This window comes from Corvus hawaiiensis, chromosome 1 (genome assembly GCF_020740725.1).
Source record: "Corvus hawaiiensis isolate bCorHaw1 chromosome 1, bCorHaw1.pri.cur, whole genome shotgun sequence".
NCBI lineage: Eukaryota > Metazoa > Chordata > Aves > Passeriformes > Corvidae > Corvus > Corvus hawaiiensis.
The window spans coordinates 57,112,314-57,137,017 of record NC_063213.1 but is presented as its reverse complement, the minus strand read 5'-3'; the positions used below and the strand labels follow the sequence as shown (position 1 = coordinate 57,137,017).

The 24,704-nt window shown below is 35.9% G+C and overlaps 1 protein-coding gene across 7 annotated transcripts in view; it reads left to right on the top strand.

Moving 5' to 3' along the window:
• The window catches only part of AKAP9 (A-kinase anchoring protein 9), a 105,676-nt gene that overhangs the window by 7,628 nt on the left and 73,344 nt on the right, over positions 1–24,704 (top strand). For all 7 annotated transcript variants that reach the window (XM_048305882.1, XM_048305871.1, XM_048305854.1 and 4 more), the window contains one exon: positions 17,507–17,761. In XM_048305882.1, coding sequence (XP_048161839.1) covers positions 17,507–17,761 — 255 coding nt within the window. The remainder of the gene's footprint in view (positions 1–17,506; positions 17,762–24,704) is intronic.

Sequence of the window (24,704 nt, the reverse complement as noted above, 5' to 3'; positions counted from 1 at the left end):
AAGAATTAATACAAATGTTCAGATTTCTTAGAATTCTTACTTTCTTGGAAGTGTGGAATGAGTTCTCCTGCTTCCCTCCTCTTCTAAAAAGGAGCCCCAGTAAGCTTCCAGATGGAACAAATTCAACAGTTGTCAGCTGGGCAAAAGAATGGGGGACTCTAGATACCAAACAAAAAGTTTAGGGTAGTGAGGGAGTGATGAAATCCTGGTTGTAAGAACACTGAGTTGTAGCATCATGGCAAAACAAAGAAGAGGTGGTCTCTTGGACTATGCTTCTAAATCTCAAAATATGAAGAAATTTAAAAATTCTTCACAATGGGAGATAATAATGGTAAGGAGAATATATACCTTTTTTGTGATATTTTCAGAGGAAGGCTTAGATTTGATGAAAACTGTACTGCCATGGCAAAATTACAGCATATCTCTGGAACCTGGAACTGTGGTAGCAAGAAAGACCTGAGAAGCTTGGTGGAGTTGAGGAGATGGAGTAGATGGGATTCTGGGACTGAAAATGTTTCTGTGCAAATATTAATAAAATAGGTGTTCCAGAGAATAAGCAGAGTAAATTGCACAACAGTTTATTCAAATTTGACTTCAGTGTTAGGCTGTGATTTGCTAGAAGAGGTTATCCCTTGATCCAGGTTTTGTTTGCTGACTTTTTTACTTGTCATTAAACTCTTCTCTGTGAAGAAACCCCCAGTATCCAACCACAAAACAAGGGGAAAATATTTAAGTGTTCCTAAATCCATTTAGATTGTCTAAGGGAGGTAGGTGATTTAACATAAAACCATATGTTTGCATATACATATACTCAAATAAATATTGAGAATATGTATTTTCAGTTAAAAGGTATATAGGAGAAATGTCTTACTATACCAGGTAATGCTTCATAACAGTGATAAGAAAACGCTGTCGTGGTCTGTTCAGTTGTATGCTGTGCTAGCTAGCCTAGTTTGCTGTGTTAAAAGAAATAAGGGACATCCTGATACAAGACTTCTTAAAGATCGATGTGTTAGATTTTCTTCGTTATTTAGAATGTATGCCAGGAATTCAATTTAGCTTTCTTAAAAAGAAAAAATAAAAGAACAAAAATCCACAGACAAGTCTGCAGTTTTGTGAGCAATATCAGTGTCTTTGTGAGCTTGCTTTTCTCATGATTCAGCACCATGTAAAAAGTAATAAAAGCCTGTCAAAACAGTACAAGCCTGTCAAGCCTTGCACACTAAGCATGAAATTCATGCAGTTGGTTCTTCCCTTATGTCTGCTCTGCTCCTCACAGAACTGTTTCTCACAAGCTGCAGTTTGTGGGCTTTGTTCTCACTTTGTCCATTCAGTGCCAGACATGCCACATGGTGGGAATTAATGTAAAAGTGATATAAACAAGGTGGGAAAATGATGAAGCACAAGTGAGTTTGACTTGTTCTAAAGTATTTGCAATTTACTAAAAAAATAATCAAAATCATGAACATTTCTTAAAATGAAAATTTAAGTTTTACTCAGTTTCTATAGGGAGTTGAAGCACAGAGGTGGCCAGAATGTCTATGAATAATTGCTTAAAAATGTATCGAAATTCTCCAGACTGCTTTTGAAAACTCAACACAATGTTCCTGAAAAGATGGCATTGACAACTGGATGGAAGTCACCGCATCACTTGTGTTTATTAACAAGGAATGGCTATCAGTTCCTGCTTAGCTTGAACTGAATTTAAACTATTGATCTGTATCTGAAAAGCTGATTGTCTTTTTGCCAAAGATGTAGCATCTCAGATTCTGTGCCAGTTGGTGCTTGTCAACTTGAAAAGAACTATCATCTTGTCTTGGTTATTAATAAAGTATTATTTAGACATAGTCTGTTCATTCTAAAGGTGGCTCTTTCAGGCTTCTTGGTTAATGAGATATTAGATACAGACACAACTCTTGAGGTCTTGCTGTGCCTTTATATATTCTCTCTACCTGTTGGTTTTATTTTTTTCAATTTTTGATCTTTAAATATCTCTGTCATAACTACATTTTTACTAAAGAGGAAAACTGTAGATGTATTTTACGTAAATGCAACTAAATCGGTTTCCTCATAGGAGGAAAAAGTTAAATTTACATGAATCAGGTTAATGTAAACAGTACACAGAGACTTAAAGTAAATCAGTAGTTTATGCTTTTTCTAACATCCAAAAATACTTTCTTCAGCCCTTCTCAGCCAATATCTAATAAACTCTTCTTCTTTATTTAGTATAATGAGTAAATGTTACAATGCAGGAGGAAGGAAAAATATGCGTTGTTGGGCAGTGCAGGAGTTCTGCCGATCAGGAAAATCATGCAGTGGGCTGCAGCCCCCTTCTTGAAGCATCAACACAAATGACAAATGCTTTTGTGATTTAAGTTTTCTTGCATTAGCTACACAGAGAAATCTGGACAAAGCCTCTTCAGATACAGATTCTCTCCACGCAGTTCTTTATGTGTTGCAGTATTGTTGCATCTTTAAAGCCCTGTGCTCTAGAAATGGTAGTTTTTTTTAAAGTTAACTGATTAGGATTTGCAGTTGATTATTTGCAGTGTGTTGTGGAAGAATGAACTATGGGAGATGGAATGAAGTATTGATTAGGATCCCACAGGAAGCAGCAGTTGCCTGACTACAATTTTCTGTAGGAGTCTAATCAGTGTTCATGATTTTTGAGAAGCAGTTGATTATCCTCAACCTTGGCCCCCTGGAAGCTACATTGATGCTTGATAATACACTGTAACCAGGGCTGCAGTTATCCTGCAGTTGTCAGTAAGACTCTGCCTATACTCACTAGGGAGTCTCAAAAGACTGGCAAAGATTGCTCTTTAAATGAAACAGACTTCTCTGAATGAATTGTCAATATTAAGATCCTTGGGGATCTGCACAGCTGTTAATAGGAGACTTCGTTTAGGTAATAAAGCTGATCCAACAGAACTTGCTGAAAGTGTTAAAGATTTTTGACACTGTTTGACATCATCTTATAAGCAAACTAAAGACTTGTTGTGTACAATCATCATTTCATGGTTACAAATGAATAGAAAATTGGACTTAGCGTTATTTGTTCTAATGGCTGATTCTCAAAGTAGGTGATCATTCAGTCTTTCACAAAGCCTGTGTCACTCAGTATTTACATTATTAGCAGTGGAAAGAATCTGTGGTTATATGTACACAGTGCTAAACTGAAGTGAAGGCAAACATGGTGAAGAGGCTTAGAATTCAAAATAATGTGGTACAAAAGGACATGGAAGCAACACTCAAGGCTTTTTTTGCCTCTTTCTGGTAAGGACTGTCCTTGGGCTTCCCAGGTCCCCGAGTATAATGGCAGAATTGGAGCAGTGAAGTATTATCCACTGTACAAAAGGTCAAACTGGGGGCCACTTAAGCAATTCTGATGTATACACATTTATGGCACTGAGTAGGCTGTATCCCAACATCCTGCAGGAGCTGGGTGCTATTGTTACAAGGCTATTTCCTTGCTCATCTTTGAAAGGTCATTGCCATTAGAGATTTAAAGTGAAGCGGTGGAAAAAAAACAACCACCAGCTTCATCTTCAGGAAGGGTGAGAAGGAGTATCAGGATCTATAGGCAGGTCAGCCTGGCTGTGGACCCTAGGAAGATGATGGAGCAGGTCTTCCTGGAACCTGTGTTCAGGCACAGGAAGGCCAAGAGCGTGATCAGAATTTATCAAGGGCAAATCAATTGTCCTCTGTGATAAACGTAGTGTCTCAGTAGATGGGGAGAGAATGGTGGATGTTGTTTACCTTGACTTTAGGAAGGCATTTGATGTGATCTCTTACAAGCTATGTGTACGAACTGGAGATAGGTAGCTTGGATAGGTGGTCTGCAAGGTTGGCAGAAAATTAGCTGGACTGCTCTGCTCAGATTGCTGAAGCAAAGTCCAGCTGGTGGTAAGTAGTGTTCTTCAGGTGTACAGTTGAATGTTTTGTAAACAACCTGCAGAATTGGAGGGAGTGTGCCTTCTGCATGCTCATGGGTAATACTGCCTTAGGGAGAGGTTAATTAATTGAGGCATAGGGCTTCTTGTCAGAGACATTTTGACAGTCTGAAAGAACAGGCCGGCAGAAAACTCATGAAGTCATAGCAGCATGAAAGATGGTAGAAGAAAGTTCACACACTTGCCCATTGGCAGAAAGGAGGAATTTTAAATTCCCATTTCATTAGTGGGCTCTAAAAGAAGCCTACAGAATCTTCTGGTGCCTGAAAGAAAGAGGTGAGGAAGGGATCCTGCATTTCACAGTAGTGGCCAACACTGTTGTTTTCGTACTGTGAAACAGAGGAGGACTCCCAAAATTGATTTCTGCCTACAATCCCAATTATGGATTTTTTTTGTTCTCATGACTTCTTTAAGCCAAATATTGCTTTTCTAATGTGGTCAACTTGGGTAGGTAATATTCTTGGGTTTTACCTGAAACAAGGTAAGAATAACTTGAGAAACAGAATTATGTTATTTGGTAGAATCATAGCTGTTATCTTGGGTGATAATGGGTTGATGTGATCAAATACTGATTGAGAAATTAAGGGGAGATAGAAGCCAACGGAGCTCTCTCTTACCTCTCTCCTGCTCCTCCCCATGTAATTGTTTCATTGCAGTATATATTGTGGTGGTGAGAGAATGGAGGAAATAGTTAGATACAAGTTTATTCTTCCCAAGCAACTGCAGTAAGATTCTCCCTTTTTGTTGGGAGAGTCACATTCAAATACTTGATTTTACAGTGCCAGATTGGATACAATATAAACTTAATTTTAAAAAATACAAATAAATAGGCATATATTCAGTAGTTCAGTACTGTACTACATCCTAAGGAGCTGGGTTAATCCGTGCAACAAAAGGATTATATGAAAACTGCATTTTTGTGATGTAATGCAGCAAGATGACTAGCAATTAAAATAATTTATGATAGTGTTTCACTCTTCCCGTGCTCCCTAAAATAAGTGTGTATTTTTAGGTGTTGTCTTCATCTACTTAGTTTGGGGAAGAACACCTCTTTAATTTGGACCATTATGTCCATATAACTAGTTGTGTGGGGAAAATGGACTTCAAGTGTTTTACTAGGAACCCACTTGAAGTGGGTTCCATTGTACAGAATTCTATAAAACAGGTGAAAGTAAATTTATTCTGGGGATTTTTCTTCAGTTGAAAACACAGATTTTGCTTATAGTTATTTCTTACATAAATGCATGTAAGCAAAAACATAAATGAGTCTGGTAATACTCTGGTAAAATCAAATATATGTAAGTAATTTGTATTTAGGGTACCATTATTAGAAACATTAGAATAATTACTTTTTGAAGCTTTGTATTTTCTCATTTCATAGTTTAATGTTAATAGTTCAATCTTTATAAAAATGAAAAATGTCAACCTTAACGTTTAAACACATAAGACAATTAATAAGCAGAATTAAGTGTCTGTGTTACATATAAACTTGCAGGTTGCCAGTAACTTGATTGACAAGGACTGTGTGGAGTTACTGGCAGCTGTTGCTTCTGCATACTTTTGTATTTTTAGAGTTGGCTTCTAACTGGCAGGCACAGATGGCCATAGGTTATGATTTTTGTGTGTTTCTGAATTAAAGAAAACATTTATATGGTATGTTAAATTTTGTTGTCTAAATATCCTGTGTTAATTACTCCGTATGGGTTTTGATATTGATTGGTAAGTTAGAGTGTGGGATTTTTACAACCAACTATTTTTTGCTATTATGAAAGCAGTCTGTGCCAAGCTAATAAGAAGAACATTTGTTCTCATTAAGGAATCAATGTTATTTTGTGGTAGTAGTAGTTGTTTAAAGCTTTCTTGAAAAAAATTAATCAGATTTGACACCTTTACCTTGCTGATAATAAAGAATGTTCTGCCACAAAGTCACAATAGGTTGTTTCAGTGGTATTAAAGTCAAAAGGTCATAAAGTATTAAGGACTGCTCTTACCTAGAGTTTAAAGTGCTTTTAGAGAAACCCTGTGAACTTCTTTTTGAAATACCAGGCTTGTTCTGCCCGGTCTATGAAGTTCAGTGTGGTATGTAACTTTTTTCCCCTCTCAGATTCCTGTTAAAAGTGAGGACTAAAGTCTGTATTCTAGGATGTGATAAATTACAGTTATGGTTACGGTTTATGGTTAATACAAAGAAAGTGATAATTGAGGAGAAACATTACCACATAGGAGATATGACAATAATTTCTCTTTTACCAGAAGCAGACTTGGCTCTTTCCATCTATTATTACCAAAATTTAGATTGAGATTTAGCCTTGTTTTGGGCTCAAGGAAAAGATAGACTCACTTTTCACTGCCTTATGGTCTCAGGAATGTTTTCCTAAGGTTATTTTTTGGGGAAGAGGGGCAGCATGTGAAAAAAATTAAGGAACAAGGCAGAAATTTACTACACCACCTGCCTGGTTCTAGTATTTAATGACATAGTTGCATTGCTTTTTAGGCTGTACCTGTTCTGGAAGACATTTCTTTTGAGTTGAGTATTTTTTAAGACCTAAATATAGTGGAATTAACATGCTTAATGCTTAACCGTGTTACTGTATTGCAGTTGTTTTCTTAAAATAGTTACCCTGTAAGAACTCCAAGGGATTAATTAAAGGCGTCTCCAGCTGTTGATTTAACTATATTTAGTCAAACAGCTGATACAACTATGTACTTGTTAAAGAACAGGTGTTAAACCAGTTGCTTTAAGAAGAAATAAATCAAAGTTACTACGTAATCAATGCTCAGATTGTTAGTAAGTTTGTTTTGGTGATACAGAAGGCAACATACTGACATATGTCTGATGACACTGCTGCTTTCCAAAAATTGAAATTCTGAATAGATTAATGTTTTAATGCTTATACTTAACCTCTAAGTTGCTACTATGCTGTAAAATAAATGTTTGGGGTATATTTTTTTATAAGCCTGAGTGAAGCTTGCTATCTGTGAAAGTCCATTACTTCCTTCTGTATTTCTTGTGGTCTGTGGCATATTCATCTTTATGGTTTATTTAAATATTTAGTTGTGAACAGTTCATGAAGTGTGGTTCTGCAGATAAGAATGAGAAAAATTGATCCTTTTTGTAACTCACTTGACTTCACTGGGTCTGTAGAAATCAACAGCAGTAAATATAAAGCCTAGCCCTACAATTTTGTTGAATCAAACACAATATTGAAAGAAAAAGCAGATATAAAGTTGCAACCTAGTACATAGTTTTAATGCTTAAGTGCTTTTTGCCTTCTGTTCAGGAGGGCAGTATCTGCCTTTTACTTTCAGAAGATAACTTGTTTTATAAGGCTGAATTCATTGTGAAATGAGTGGGGGAAAAGTACTTAAAATCCTAACCATATTTGTAATTGTACAACCTTACAAAAAATGTCAGTGCAGAAACTTGCTAAAGAGTTCACCTTTATGAAATATTGTACTAATTATGGCTTCTGTCTAATGATTTTTTTGTCAAGTGTGTTTTGTAGCAATTATTTAATCTGTCCCAAAGACTTAAATATGTGATACCTTTTGCAAGTTCCAGGCATTTTTGATTGTTTGTTAGTTGTTTGCTTTTTTTTTTTTTACCTGTATCTTCATCTGATCTGATTTATTGAGTACAAGCTTTGTCTTGATTATTGTGTATGCCTTAGGTCAGTAGCGATACACAGCAATCTACCTTCCATTTGGTTGCTGTCGTGTATCTTGTGTACCCTACCTAATTTCATCTACTACATGCCACCTGTGGCTTAGTTTTATTAGTTATTCTTAATTTCTAACACAGTATCTGACAACTTTGAATTTTGGCAACTTTCATTAAGATGAAAGGGTATCAAGTTGTTATACATCAATACTGTGATAGGTAAGGTTGTGTCTCCTTTTGGAGCTCAAAAATTTTATTTATTATCCTGTCTGTCATAGCTTCTACCACTTACTGTTCAGCTGTTTAGTGTTACTAAGATATGATCATTTGATAGCTTGACTTAAATTACCAGAGATCAAATTGTCTGTTCACTTCCTAAAATCTATCTTTTGTTTGTGTCAGCAAAACATATCACATCCTGTGTTTTCATTTATGGGAAACTGATACTAAAATCATTGTGTAGACTCTTACACACACCTTTAAAACAGCAGCTGTTTCAGTTAATAGAACCTCATCTATATTTACGTCTTGTTTAGGATTTTGCACTTCTGTGAGCTTACTATTCTTAAATGGATGCCACAGCTGAAGTTGCCCACAGCCTTATGTGGACATCAAAACACCCCAGAAAAGTGCCAGAAGATAAATATTGATAGTCTAAAGGACAGTGGGATAACATGTTCATACAGTCCAATGAACAGTACTGTAACTGTATGAAAAGCAACTAATGCTTTCAGAGTATCTATATCTAATATTAAGATGAGTTTTTAAGAATGAATTAATGTACAAACCCATCTTCTGGCTGCAAATTTTCAAAATACTTTTATGAGATATGAAGAATGACACAGCAAAGCAGTGAAGTTTTCTAGTTCAAGAATTAGTGGAGAACATTATATGACTTACTAAAAGCTGGCAGTTTAGCAAAGTAAGTAGTAAAACCTTTCTTCCCTCATTCCTTTAGAAAGTTAAAATTAACTGAAACATCTGTATCTCCATTATTAAAATTTATTTGACAAAATTTTAGCTCTGGCCTGGAATTTACTTGCTTTGGCAAGTTGGATTATTTTAGAAAGGCTTAGGGAGTAGAGGAAGAAATATTTTTCTTAAGCAGATTTGTGAATCCATTTGTTAGCATTGTGATAAATCCTCCTCCTTTCCCACCTCTCCCCCAAAAATTGTTTCAAAAGGTTTTAGGACATTTAAGACTTGACTTTGTCTCTGCGCCATTTGGGGTTTTTTTCAGCCTAGCTGAAGAATATTTCAGGATCCAGTTTTTAATTAAAGTTGGCGTTACACATAAAACTGGTGGAACAGGAGTGCATTTCTGTCAGTGCCTAACTCTTGCCTTCCTGTTGTTACCGACCCTTTGAAACTGGGCAAAAGCGACGGATAGATGGTGCCTTTTGAGACAGCACCCGACTGGTGATCCTCATCACTTAATGCAGAGTAAAAGAGGCTTGGTTTTATGTCAGTGCCTTTAGCTTGGATGGCCAAAGACTTCCTAATGTTTTAGGCTTCAAGTATGGATGATCTGTGGTTTTTTAGAAAGCAGAATGAAACAAGCTTCTGTTGCCCTCTCATTTTTGTTGCTAATAGCTTGTCCCAATCCACTTATTTGCTCTTGCTTTGGGGGCATTCAGTACCAACGTGGGTCAGATGATTTTTTCACCTTCTGTATTAGCAGAGAGGCAGCATTCAATATGAGAAGAGTGAAATTAAAAAGTTGATAGGATCAGTATATAAATCATTTACATAGAAGCAGTTTAGTTAAAGACCAGTTGAGCAATTTTTTTAGAAGTTAGTTTGAGGCACTGCTTTTCTTGAAGCAGTCCAGCATTGAAATGTGCTCGGTATACTTGTGTCAGTCACTGTAACGTGACTTAGAGTGAATTTTCATACACTTAACTTCCATTCCTTGTCTAGAAAATAACCCAGCTGTAATGAACTTAGCTCTTCCTAGATCTGTTCCTATTTAAACTCTTGGGACGGGGAAGAGCAGACCAGATCAGAACCACACTAATTCTGAGGCTTTCCAGCTCACAGTGCCATCTGGAGGGGTTCATTCCAGTTCAGCGCCTTCGGTAATTAGCACTGCCAAAAGTACTCTTAACTTGATAAAGACTGCTAAAAAGAATTGCCTGAGGTGCTGTTGCTCTCATTATCCTGTGTTGTCCTTCATGATACCATAGCTATAATTGTAAATTGTGGTGACCCTATTGGTTTTCTTCAGAAGACTGCAAAGGAATGGCTGTCTCTGAAGCTGAAAGACTCTCAAGCTTTTATTTAGGAAGAGACTACAGGATTTCTTCTTTGGAAATTTTCATACTGTTATTGTCATCAACTAATACTCATGAGCCACTTAAGTTTCCATAAAGGGAGACATTGTCCAAGATATTTGGGAAAATCTGGCTGTGAGTGCAACATAAAAATCAGTAGATTGGAAATACCTCATTCCTGGGTGATGATTTCTTGTTCATTCAGCCCAGTGTTTCCCGTTTAGTAAATTCAGCATCTGTTGAATAGAACAAATAACGTAAAGCTCTGTTTGGCTCAACAGATAAGCAGATTGAAACGTGCAAAGAACATTAATTCTTTACTTACAGTTTGAATTTTCAGCTATGTGACATAATATGTTTAAAGTATTTGCAGGTTGCTTGCTCAGTTATCTTCTTTTTGTTGGTTTTTATCTCAGGATTTGAAAAGAGTTGTGGTACTCTCTTACTTTTTGATTAGCAGAATAGAATCAGTAGACTTCACTAAGAAGATGTCTGTTTATTCTCTGTATTTGATGATTTTTCATTCATCTTACTTTCAGTTATCCTTTCCTTATTATCGACATCAGGAACCTAGAAGAAGCAGGCACTATAAACTTGCCTACACTTCGGGAGTTAGTGCTTTGCCAAGACAACCCTCAGTGCTTAGACCTTCTGAGAATATGACAAAAGTGACAAAGTGGCACTTCCTTCTCTAATACCTGTTAACTGTTCAACATCTCTTTAGGGTACGGACTGTCAATCTTTTACAAAATGTGGTGGTCTAACAGCAAATGAGTTTTAAACAGCCCAGGTGAGATTTACAGCGTAAATCTCAGTGTTGCCATCTCCTAGACTCTCTTCCTTACCCTTTTGAGGGCCTTTTTTCTGCTGCTGTGAAACATAAAAATGTTCCTGTGTATTGGAACCATAAAACCAGGTCATGGGTGAGAAAGAGATTATGGCAGGTATTTTTTCAATTATCCAGGGTAAGGTGGGATGGATAAGGTTAAACCACAGCAAATGTCCAACTTCTGAATGACATCAAAATTTCAGATTCAGGTTGGCTTTTTTAATTTGTCACTATTGGCTTGCAGAACACCTTGTCAAAACTTCTTGGGATGTTTATGTGCTTAATAAACGATCAAAACAAATCCTACCTCAGGGCTCTGCTTTTTGTTCTTTTTGTGTTACTGAAAGCTTCTGTAGGAATAATTGCTTACCTATGCTTAAGGGGAGTAGGAACTTGACCTATCATTACTAGGGCAGGTGATTCTTAAATTAACCCTTCATCTTTTAAGAAAAGGTGGCTGTCTGTCTCAGTCTACATATTTTGGTTTCACTTTCACTCTCAGTAATCTTTCAGAATTTATACCTTATTATCTTTCAGTGATGGGGATTAGGAGCAATATAATTAGAAAAGCCTGAGCCTTTCTATCACAGGACTGTTTATGATCTACCGTGAGTTTCATTACATGTCCAAGTGTTATTACATTCTTGCAGCCAGAGTCTGTCTGGGTCTGGGATATATCACAGACATACCATATTGCCACTTACAAAATACAGTTTGCCACAAAGCATGTTATACATTCAGGTGCAGCTTAAAGCAGACTTTTTAGCATTCACTCTATATGCAGAATAAATATACCTTTCTAAGGCAAGTTTGTGCCTTTTGTTTGGTGAAAAGGTTCAAGCAACACCTGACAAAAAATTCTGTTTCACTTTTCCTTACCCTCAGTATGCTCAGCAGATACTGCTCCTGTGGAGACTTTCATTCTGCTAGATTGAAAGTTGAAAATATGCTTTCTACACTTAAATAAAACATTTGCATTGAAGCACTGAAGCCAGGGGTTTTTTATTAGGCTCGTTGGGCTTTTTCCACTGTATTGTAAGGCAGTCTCAAATAACAAATGGTATTATTGTTATCAAACTCTGTTCTACAAAACAGGATTGCATGGGGGCTTTTCAGTCATACCATAAGTATTTAATCACAAAATTAAATATTGAGAGTTATTTCGAAGTTTAATGGTTTCTCTTCATTGCTGCCAGGGCATGCTGCTCACTCTGGGGTAGCTTGCCAGGTTGCATCTCTGGTCCTCTTCAGCAGAGCTACACACCACCCCATTCAGTCCCAGCTGTTACTGCGATGTGGGGTAATTCTATCCCAGGTGCAGGATGTGATGTTTGGTTTTGTTAGTTCACATGCGGTTCTTGTTGGCTTAGTCTTCCAGGATATTGGGGTCTCTCTGTATGGTGGTTCTTCCTTGTGCTGTATCTGGCTTTCCTCCAGTTTGTTGTGATCCACGAACTTGCTTACAGTGTATTCAATTTTATCATCCAGGTTATCTATAACCAATATTATAGGGCTGTCAATTTGTCTTTCAGCCACTAACTACTGTTTTTAGCTAAAGACCAGAAGATTCAGAAGTCCTTGTTTTCTTACATTGGATGAGTGATCTAGATATGACCTGGTCCGGCACAGACCATTTCTCACTGGACACCAGACTGTTTGAGAACTTCTGACAAAGAATAAGTCCCTGTCTGTGAGAAAGACACATTAATCTGATGCTTAAGCAGTGTCTGGAACATCTTTTAAAGTTATAGTAGTTGAGAAATGCAAGATCATGATGTGGATCTCCATTCATGCTTTTTTTGTACTGTGTAAAAATAAAAAAGTGGAATTGCTTTTAGCAGCTTATCTGAGGTTCCTTTTTGTTGTCAGTCTGTAAGTTTGTGACTCGTCCTTTTATACTTTTTCCTTAAATTAGTATAAAAAAAGAAATAGGGGTTTTGTACTCAAGAAGAATTGTGAGAGATGAACAGACCCTGCTCTTTTCTGTAAGAAATGCCTGCGTAGCAATGAATTTGACATGTGTTTGGTTTTAGAAAGTTGAAGTTTGAATCTGATGATGTTTGTGTACAGGTACATGAGGTGTAGCTGTGCAGCTGTACTTGTACAGGATGTGTTATACCTATGAATTGTTTAACAAGTAGAAGTTGTTTTTTAAAATGGTAACTACAGCAAATATTTTTTATCTTATTTCCTAACATCCTTCTTTGGAAGCACTGAGAAATTTCAATTTCTGTTAACTGTAATACCTCTGAAAATGAGGCTGTCCAGATCTATTACATTATCTGAGAATGTTAAGGAATAACGCGTTCATGAAGCGGCATCCAGTTTTAAATGGCACTTAATGTGTTTCTGTTCTAAAAAGTCTTTTAAGCATGTGAACTACAAGTATAGCTATGGATGCTTTACAAATGTAGCTTCATTGATTTTCATGGATTTTTTCAGTGTTGTCTTCTACTGGTATATAGGCAGTGATTAAATGTTGCAGCTTTTGTTCAGACTTTTTTTAAAGTGCTTAAGAGATTAAGTTTTGCATTCTGTTGGAGCCAAATTTTGTTTTATGATGGACTTTTACTCTAGAGATAGTTCAGTCAGACTGTATTTGAAACTAATCAATGTACAGTGTAACCCAACAATCCAGATTGCTGTCACAAGTGCCAAAGGTCAGAATCTGCTGAAGGGAGCTGAATAAATACATAATGCTGCTGTTTTAATTATAGCAATACATTAACTATGATAATTGACACAGTTTACACAAGTAATCCCCTCCACTCTGCAAGTTAGTTCCCTTCTGTCTCAAGAGTATTTAGTTCCTAATAGCGATTGATTATTCTCTGCATTTCTCACTTTCTGCCAGTTGGAGGATACCGACATTTAAAAGTGAAGATAGTGTTGTACCAGGGGGTTGGTCATTTTAGTGCAGTCTGTGATGTGGAAATTGGAGCCAGTATGTTGTTTTGGGATTCATAAGTAGGAGGTCATAATTAGAACTAGATAAATGCATATATCATCTAAATACCTAAGTTCTTCTATTCAATTGTTCTTTACTGTGTGAAATGATATTGAAAAGTATACCCATTATCAGTTTGCATGCTGCTCTGTTGTAGTCTGGTGATTCTCAGTGAGTGTTTTTCTATTTATAAGAGACAACATGTCTTGTGACACGATTTGGTGCTAATATCCATTTCCCATTTTTCAAACTGATGGAAAGCTGAGTAGCTGTTGTAAATGGCACTTCTGAAAATCTGGAAATAAACAAGTAATTCTTCCTGCACAATTTTATTGTCTCTTTCTATGCATTAAAAGGAAAGAAACGTTTTCATTCTCATTTCATTGTACATTGGATATTTGATAGAAATATTTCAGACAATACATTATTTTTTCTAAATGCTATGAAGTGAACATGCCTGTTTCCAAGAGGATTGCTTTTTTGCCCAGAAGCAGGACTTGAAAAAACCTGTGAGCTGAGAATTGCAAGTTGTTAGTTAATTTAGTTGCAAAAGCTGAGAGTCAAGGAGCGAAATTGGTTGTTCTTCACTACTGAAAAACACAGATGAAATTTTTAACAGGATTCAGTACTGCTTGCAGGATCCAAGCAAGGTCTTATCAGTGTAATGGGAGAAGCTGAAGGCAACATCTTGACAGATAGGTGAATAGTGATAAAAAATATTCTGGATTGGTTTTTGTGTGTGCTAAAAACATGTTCTTAAGTTGAATCATGTCTGACTGTGTTCCCGATGCTTTCACAGGGTAAGGTGCTTGTTCTCTGCTGGTTCTCAGAGGTGTATCAATGCAGAGAGCCTGTTCTGAGTGTCCTTCAGTTTCTGTTTCTTTGCATCCTTCCTCCTTCATAAGTACCTTCTGTGTTTACATACTTGGCCCTTGCTTGCAATTTTTGTAACTCAGCAGAGACTTGAAATTGAATTGTTTCAAAACTGCAGATTCAGAACTGATGGAAGCAGCATTAAGTTCTCCACAGGCTTAGTTCTGGCATAATTAAGCAGGTGTGCCTGGAAGACAGGATAAGACATTGTATCAGTGTGTATTTGTTTCACGTTTTGTTCACACCAGAAAAATCTATTTTTCTAGAAATACAAAATCTGGAAGTACTTTTCTTTTTAATTGAGAGTTTTAATTCTAAAGAATATGTTTTTCTTAGCTCCCATGACTGCTGGTGGACTTTTCCCTGCTTGACGGTGGAACAAAGATAGATCCTGGACTCTAGTACATGAGAAGGAATTCGGTATCTGAGATTCCCCTGTTTTGATGTGAGCATCACAGAATATGTTTGGTCAGCAGTAGCTTTTTGCTGTGCTGCTTCTCTCATTTCTAGCTTTTAAAATTTGATTAAAAATAAGAATTTAAAGTTAAGTTGCATTAGTAGCTGGACAGTTCTGTGTGCACTTGAATGTGTGGGGTTAAAAGTGCTATGATTTGTGCATCTGTCACTGCTAGTGCAGTTGTTTCCAAAGCCCTAGATGCTCATACAGAATTTGTCAGTTGAGAACTTGTGTAACACAAAAACGTAACATTTTCATTTTCGCATTCATTTAGCTTTCATATGTGCTCATCTTCATCAGTGTTTGAACTGAAAAAAGAAAATTGGATCTGCTTATAACTGCCATGGTAGATTTTAATCTGTTAATTCTGAAGAAGTGAAAATTGGCAACCTAATTTTGAACGGAGAGAAATCTGGCATGCCCAGATGCTTCAGTTAAAATATGCAAAATACTTGTGGAGAGACAAGGAGTAATTCATTTGTCCTTGAGCTACATGTCTAATTTTGTAGACAAATAAAGGCTGTGAAGCTGCTTTAAAGAAGCCAACTTAACTTTCCATTACAGAAGGTTTCAATCAGGTTGGGGAAGAGAGTTCTTGACCAGTGGCACTGCATGTCATTTATTACTTAAAACACAAAGAAAGCAAAATCTCTCGGTAGTTACACTTGAAGTCAGGTTGTTTGTTTTCTGTCGTTGGGACATTAGAACAAATTTTTTTTTCTTTTGGATAAACTGAAAATATTTTATTGAGATAAACTTACAGTTTTAAGAGAATGTAGTAATATCCTAAGGGGACAACTGGAACCTTTACCCTTCCCATTTCTGAGAAACTAAATCTCTGTTTAGTTGGGTTTGGGGAGTTGGGTTGGTTGGTTGGTTGGTTGGCTGTTTGGGGGTTTTTTTCTCTTAAACTTTGAAGTAGAAGGAGACTATCCTTTCTTTTCATGTTTTGAATTTTTGGATTTAATAGATTTTTGGTGAAATAACAAAAGGTGCATATTTTAAAAATAGAAAAAAATCATGAAGTTGAAGTAATTAGAAAAGTAGTGGGGAGGAGGTAAGTATTAAGTACTTAGGTGAGCATATTTGGCTCAGCAAATCTTCAGGTCCTCCTCCCATAAACAGAGCAGGAGCCATATGCCAAGCTGTCCGTCGTTTTAAGAAAGGAGAGGAGACTGAAGAAACCCGCAAAGAAATACAAATAAAGGGACAAAAGTAAAACCAGCCACAAGTCAGAGCTGATCTCTCAGTGTTGCATTTATTTAGACTGGGGTTTCTCAGCTCTCTTGGGGCCAGATGAGAACTAGAAAGCACTTCAGGTGATACCTTGCACTGTAACCAAACGGTGACTCAGAAAGGGGATCTGTGTGTCCTGTTTGGTGTGGGTGTTCCTGAAGAAGTTGGATGGAAGCCTGGCTTTCTCGACTGGTGAATATCATGAGCAAATATGCTATCTTTTCTATATTTTTTTCTTAAAATTGCAGCATATTTATTTAAAAAAACATGATATTTGAGTATTAGTTGATGTTGAAAGTTTAAAGCTTTAGGGTCTTTATTTGTATGCTTTATGTTGGAGCTACGTTTATGAAAACTATTGTAGCACTTAGTGTTGGATGTTTCAATTGGAAAGTAATGATTCTTGTTTTCGGATTTTATTGATAGGATCTTTTTAGTTTTGAATTTTAATTGGTAAACCCTGATGTGCTTGTTTTTCTTATTTGAACAAAAATTCTGTTCATGTTAAGAAAAAAATATTTTAAATGGATTTTCTTGTGTAAACCACTGTAAAGTGATTAAAAGTGATAAGCTCTTCAAAAGGCAGTGTCTTACAGTATTTGAATAGCTTACATACTAATTGGTTTTTAAACTGTGTGCCTGGCTCACCTGTGACTTTTTGTTCATCAGCATGTTTTGCTACAAGGTAGTGTGTCTTGTAATCTGCTCACTTTTTGGTTTTGGACTATTCCCTTAATATATATTTTGCTACTTTGCTGTTTCTTTATGATGTTTTCAGTAATTTGATCAGCTTTTATGAGTTATAACAAACTTTTAAAAAAACTTCATATGATACTTGCTGGAAGAGAAGTTTGCTTTTATCTGTCTCTAAAATAAAAATTAAAAGAAATTTTTGTAAATTATTTTTAGGTTACTATAAAATTGAAAAATGAGATCAGGTTATTTCATTTCATTTGTCCTTTATAATAACATTTGTACCTTTGCCTTTGAATGTTTTGATTTCTAGGTATCAGTCTGTGGAACAGTAACTTGTGAATCTGAAACTGAAAAGGAATTAATCAAGTGTTGGTTTAGATTTAAGATTTTGTTAAAGCAAACTATGTAAATGGAAAAATAACCTGGGTCTGTCTCACATATGCAACATTACCTTCCAGCTTGTTTTCAGTAGTGATTGGTTTGAAGTTTTATGTAGAATAGTGGGTAAACCTTTATAGAGGATGTCATTAGTAATAAAGAGGAAAACTTTCACCTTTAACAAGATTTTGTCTTCTATACAGCTTGCCCAATTTAGGCAGCGGAAGGCACAAACTGATGGTCAAAATGGATCAAAGAAGCAGAAAAAGAAGAAGAAAACAGCAAACATCAAAGATGAAGAATCAATACAAGATGGGATTGAAACTGATCGATCTCGAAGTGATGAAATATCCACATGCAGCAGTCGAAGGGGAGCAGCTGCTACTGCTGACTTTGCGATTATCAGGACTTTGCATAGTGGAGAAATTATCAAACACACCCAGGCTTACACCATTGAGGTAAGTTTGTCTCAGGCTATAACAGTCACTTTTGGGGGTGAGTGAGCATAAAATAATCCATTCATTTTGAAAGTGGGAATAAAGGAATAGGATGAGATTTTGGACACTCTTTCCTTGCTGCTTCTGTCTGACTTAGTATGTCCAGAGAAGGTACTTTCTACCTGCCTGCTGGTGTCATGTTTTTTACTGTAGTCAGTCCCCTGTAGATTATGGAAAGTGTGTTTGTACTGATGTACTCTTTAAATGTGCATAAATTAATTTTGTTTTATTAGAAGTTGCAAATTGCAGTGGATTTTTGATCTCTGCACTTATGGCTACACCAAAATGCAAAACTAAACATCTTTCTTGTATTCATAATGTAATTTGAGTCGCTCTGGTTAATGAGGAGAAGGAATGAATTTAGGAGATCATTGCTGAGAAACTGGGTGGCTTAAGAGATTGATAAACAGTTACTCTACTTTCACAGCTTAATGAAATATAGTCCTGAGTGCTATTGGCTGAAAGTACCTGCTCTAGGAAGTTTGTAAGATGCTGTATGACATACACTGGCAGTCCAGTTCAGTTCTGAGTGAACATGAATTCATGTAATGTCATTACAGATAGAAGGGACAAGAGAGGCTGATACTATTTACAGAATAACTTACTCCATTCGTGAAACCAGTGCTTCTAAAATGATGAGTGGCATTCTGAACAAGTATCTCAATGCAGATTCCCAGCTCTGTGCAGATGAATGCAGTCGTTCCTGAGAGATGTGGTACAAATGAATGCTCTGCATTTTGGCTTATCTGTCCTGTGCTAGGATAGACCATTTGTAATCATTTTGGCTCCATTAGTGAATTTCCAGCAATTGAGAACTAACTTGAGAAATTACACTTTTTGAAATTTTTTTGAATTTTTGTTAAAAAAAACCCCAAACTTACTGTGGTGGAGGGGCAGACAGACTAAATCATACATGCAAATGAAAACTTGCAAAGTAATTGATCCATTTATTTTACAGTTTAAAGCCTACAATATAAGAATACACTAGATATTTTGAACCTTGTAAGTACATGCCTTTAATATGTAGCCTTTAATTCTTAGAAAGCTCATGTTAGGGCTTCAAAACTGTTCGTAGTAACTCAATAAAAGTGTCTGTTCAACTCAGATATTCCTGGAGCAGGTAAGAAATTTGATAACAGAATAAATATTTTCATAGATGAAGATATGACTTTTTTACCTCCTAGGAAAAGAGAAAGATGTACTTTATGAAATGCATCAGATTATCTACACTAACAAGAGAGGACTGCTAGGGAAGAGAGGTGTTTCGAGAGAGTCACTTAAACTCTTGTTTTAATAATGCAATTGTCTACATAAATATGACAACTGTATGAAGTAATTTCCTTGATCAAATGTATTTTGAAGTTGCAGATGGACTCTGCTGATGTATTTCCTTTGTTAGGGTAAATATCTCTACTACAGTTGGAGAAACAGGGTGAAGTACAGAGTCACAGAGTAACTTTGGTTAGAAGGGACCTTTGAGGTCACCTAGTCTGATCCTGGTCTCAAAGCGGGTCTAATTAGATCAGGTTGGTCCTAGTGGCCTGTGCTGGCCTCTAAATGCATACAGTACAAGACATAGATGATTTTAGAAATGGAAAAAATATCTGCACTGCAGTTGCTAAAGATTGCACGCATAGATGCATTCTTAAGATGGGGTATGATTTTTCTGAGGTCTGTCTTACTCCCAAAGCAACTTATCTTATGTTTAAATAAATAAATACGGAGATGCACTGGCATTTCTGGTTTGTTGAGGGGAAGGGGGTTTGTTTCATTCTTTCTTTTTTAAATTGTAGCTTTAGAAGAATAAGCATGGTAATCATGTAAATTTGTAATTTGACTCTGTTGAGTTATGTAGTGACTTTTAAATCAGTATTCACTTCCACAGAAAAAACCCCACTCCCAATTGGGAGAGCATTTTTCTTTGTTAAATGTGGTCTGTAGCCTCCTTACTCATACTACTTAAATAAATAATCAGCATTTTGTAGTTGGAAGGTGATTGCTAAAGTCTTTGCAGTATTAATAGAAGAGGGAAAACTCTGAAAGTGTTTCAGTGAATCTCATAATTTACTGGTTTTAGTCTTACAAGTGCAATGATTTGGACAGAGAGCCTGTATTACAGTAATTGGATTGGAGCTTGCTTAGTTGAAATGGCAGCCAATGTAATAGGCAGTTTCAGGCTAATCTCTGCAATGGAGAATTAAAGCTTTGAGCTGTTTGCTTTTTCACCCAACATTAAATCGTTGTAGGTTGCTGTGTCAGAAGAGTGAGACAGGATTACTGGAAGCATTATGCAGGATCATTTTCTAGCTAAACTTTGATTCAACTTACTTATTTCATCTTTTACTGGAAGTGGTATTTAGAATTGTTCTTTCTGTACCACAAAATACAGACTCAAAACATCTGACTATACTGCCTGTCTATCTAAAAATCTTTAATGGGCTATTCTGTGGTAGTTTTGTGGGTAGAAGTTTATCTCCCTGCAGTTCTTCTAGTATAATTTTTTTAGTCCCCAGTGGAATTAGCATGTCCAAATACAAAGTAAAAAAGGGTTCTCTTACTCAATATGCATATCAGAAAGTGAAATAGAGATACTCCTGTGGGAACTTATGTCCCTTGTGAAGGTTGAAGAGTTTCTTTTCAGAGAGGACAAAAGTGTTTAGAGTACAAAGGGATTTTTTGCAGTCATCCATTTCCCTTTTTTTTTCCCCTTTGTGTTCCTAAAGGTGGGTTCCTCTATCCCACTGTGTTCCCTCCAGCAGAAACTAATTGGAAGAACTCTGGAAGAACTACCAATGTTTAGCCATTACATTTTACCTTCCATCTGAGCATATTTGTAATCTCAAAGGTTTTCCATCCACTGTTGGAGGAACAGTTTATTTACAAGATTTCTTCCTGAAGTGACAGTTGGTATTTTTTAGTGAAAGTCTCTTGTTTCATATTGAATGCTTTTTGTCTTGTTCTCACAAAGAGAATATATTTTGTCTTTATTTGTTGCACCCTCATATCTTTAGGTATTGACATCCATAGTGTCCTTTTCCATATCGAAGTACGAATAACCTAGAACATACAATAAAATAAACTGGAATAAATGAAAATTTTGGGTTTCGGATTGCTTCTTTTTGTGACTTCTGCAATTTAAAATGGAAGAAAGCAAAACCACTTCTAGGGTAAATAATTGCTGAGATCACCTTTCCTGGGAGGTCTTGAAATGGTGCACTGGAGCACACTGCTTTGCAAGAATGTCCTAATGCCAGGAAAGCAAAAGAAATTAACCTGTGTCACAGTAAAATTGTCCTTGAGTCACCTGGGTAGTAAAAGCTATTATACAAAGCTTCTTAGAAAAGAAAAGTTCAAAGTTCTGTGATGAAGAATACCTCTAATTGACTGAGGTTGGATTAGTAACTCGTCTTTTGTTTTTCAAAGGACAAATCCTTTTGGTAATAGTTTTAGAATAGCTTTACTGTTAACTGAAGTAGGTGATAAAGTTTATAGCTCCATGTTCATTTTTTCATTTCTATAAGGTATTCCAGTTGTTAGTGTCTGAGATTTTGACAGAGGAGGATCAGCAAGTGATTAAGAAGGAAGCACTGGGTAGGATTCTTGAGAACTGATGAAGAAAAGTGAGAGAAATACGAAAGTATGTAAGCAGTATGGAGAAACAGAGAGGATGCCTCAGTGAGAAAGGGTGTAAGTGATGAATGTGGTAAGACATTCCTATGATGGAAGCATGAAAACAAAGAGCAACCAAATAAATGCTTTGACTAGAAAAGAGATATTGTGAGATGGACAATAAGATGGAGGATTTGAAAAAAAAAAAAGATAAGTAAAATGTAGTCAATATTGGCCCAGTCACTTCAGATAATATAGCATCCATTGAAACATGTTTTGTAATTAAGAATGAAGAAAAGCAAATGTTTGGAAATAGTCTGTTCAATAGTAAAGTCAGTGTCACAAGAGAAGGTAATAGATTCTCAGCAGCATATGGTTCTGATTGAAGCCAGTCATGTTTCCATTCACCATCTGGCCAGAAGATTGCCAGGATAACTTGCCAATTTTCTTTGATTCATAAGACAACCTCTGGTATTATGCCTTCCTTTATCTCTGTAAATACTGATATATAATAGATTTACTGACACTGAAGTTACCTGTGTTGGAGAATGGTCTTTTTGCAGAGTTACAGGGTTTTTCACTTTAGATTAAACATTTATAAGTCCAGGTTACCAAAGAATAGAAACCTAATTGAATGCTTAGGTTACCACTACTGATGGTGTTTTCTGATTCCATGAGAAGTTTACACACTGCAGATTCCAGTACCTTGCTGCAGGTTATATTCAGATTTGGCAGTGGTTTATCTCCACTAAAATGCACTCAATTTAAATTTGATCATAGTAAATTGGTTTGGGTCATAAATTACCTGGGAATTTGAATTGAATGGTTTTGATATTGGGAACTAAGGAAGACATGATAAGGCAATATAAAAAATAGCCCTTCATATTCAGAATGTTCTACAAGTATTAAAGGCCCATAAGGTTCAGGATGACCTAAAGAGAGGATTTTATGTCTGGGATGTTCTGGCTAAATTCTCTTTGCCTCACTTCTAGTCACAGTCACAGTCTCCTTAATTAGACTTACTTGTGATCCTCTGTGAATTGATAGAGGAAATGGCCAAGTCAAAATAACTTGGTCAAGAATTAATCCAGCCTTTTGTAGTTACATTTTCTGAGAGTTTTCACTGAGGTCATAAGAAAGTCAGTAATTTCCTTCAGGTAGAATTCTGTTCCATGAATACTCAGTCTATACCTTCATCCACTGCAATTGGAGTAGTTTAGTGCAGATGTCGGTTCTTGCAAAATGTTTTATTGTCTACTTATGGAAGTTTTCTAGAAATATGAAAATCACTTTTCAGTTCTTATAGCCAATTTTATATATGAGTTCTTTTGTGAATCCTGGGATATTTTTGGGCATCCAGTGTCCAAGAACATGACTTTTGAGCAGTGCTTCACTGCATACAGAAACAAGTTACTCTGAAATCGGCCTGCTGTATTCCACAAGCTGATACTCCTTTTTTTGGTATCAGCTTGCAGTAGTTCCTCTGAAGTACATACAGACAGAACTTTTAAAAAATTTTCTGAATACTGTTGTCATTAAAGGTACCATCTGAAGATTGGATGAAGATAGCTGCTTATAAAGAGTCTTTGAAATGTCTCTTCAATATATTTTAAAAATCAACTACATTGTCAGTGAAGAAAATACTAAATAAGGTGTTGAAGTATTTTGCCAGAAGAGAGAAACTGTTTGCAGCAAGAAAATGCTGTGGGACATAGTTAATAGAATACATGCAAAACAACTGTGAAGGTGTTACAAATACCTATTTCAAATTCCAGAAAGCATTGAGAGAGCTGATAAATAGCCTTCTTGGCATTATCCTGTCAAAAGATTTTGTGTTGCTAAGAGTGTGTAGTAAGAATTTTTTGAAATTATTTCCTTTCAAACTGGACCCTTGGGGCTCAAATGAGCTGTGTAAAACCTAGTTACTTCTGTTGACCAAAGAAGAATTGAAGCATTCAGATCAGGTGGCTTGATAATGGAAGAAGCTGGATTTTGAAATAAAGTTGGTCAGGTCTTAGGAAGTAACATAGCTGCTCGGAGGGCAAGATGACTGCCTGTAAAATGTTGACTACTTGTATGTTACAGATTCTGACAGCAAAAGAATAACATGAAGTCTTACAGTCTGGGGTCTAATGTGTGAGCTCATAGGATTTAATTCTCTTTAACTGGTTTTTAGCAGGGTTTGGATGATCCCCTTAGCACAGGAGACTGTGCATTTAACTGGAGTTCATTTGGCCATATTTCTGTCCTTAAAATCATAGAATCCCTTGGCAAAAATACTTGGTCTTAACAGGCAAAAAACTTATCTAGACCCAGGACTGAAGTTGACATTATGCTGCTAACAGATATTGTACACCTAAACTGATGGAGCACTTTGTGGTTTTGACAATTTTTAAAAAAATATTTTAGACTCTTTTTAATTTTTTTTTTTTTTGTAGATTGGTATTCAGAAAGCATCAGCAATAGATTAACTTCTTAAAAAATACCATATCTGGCCAAATTACCATAACAAAATTAGAGAATTATTTTCAATAATCAACTTCATTTGAGAATTCATATTTTCTCACTCCAGCCGAAGCTTCAACCTACAAATTCTTCGCCTTTTTCTATAATTATTTACTAGGTTTGTGTTTGTCTGAGGATGTATAAATTTATTTCATCATCCTTATAAACAAGAGATGTTTTATAATTGAAAAGCATTACAAGGAAGAGCTATTGAAGAAGTTGGACTACTTGTTCCTGTTTTTTGCACGTTGGAGAAGTGCCTATATTTCATGCTATGTATAAAGATTTGAAGAGTTCTTAGATCTAGCTATATATATACACCTTTATAGTAATACTTCTGAGCTTCTGTAGGAATGCTTCTAATCATTCTTTGTGAAGACTCCTGAATTGCAATAAACCATGAAAAATTGTAAGAAGATAGTGACCATTTATTTGTTATCTGTATTATGAAAAAAAATAGTGTGGTTTTCTCTGATTTTATTTCTTCCAGAGGATTTTGTCCTAGACCAAGGACATAGACTACAAACAAGATGTAATTTTTTGGTATACATTTATATATACACAAATATTAATATAAATATAAATAATATGAATAAAATATATTTGTGTGAAGATTAAATATTTTAAAATACTAAATTTGTATTCCATAGCAGAAACACTTTTGTCACCCTAGAGTTTTAAAATATAATTTTGATTTCTGTTTCAGTTAGTGTCTTATTTTTGGGGTGGACCTGTTTTTATTTTTTAAATTGTATGCATTATATGAATTTTAACTTCCAAATAAATATTT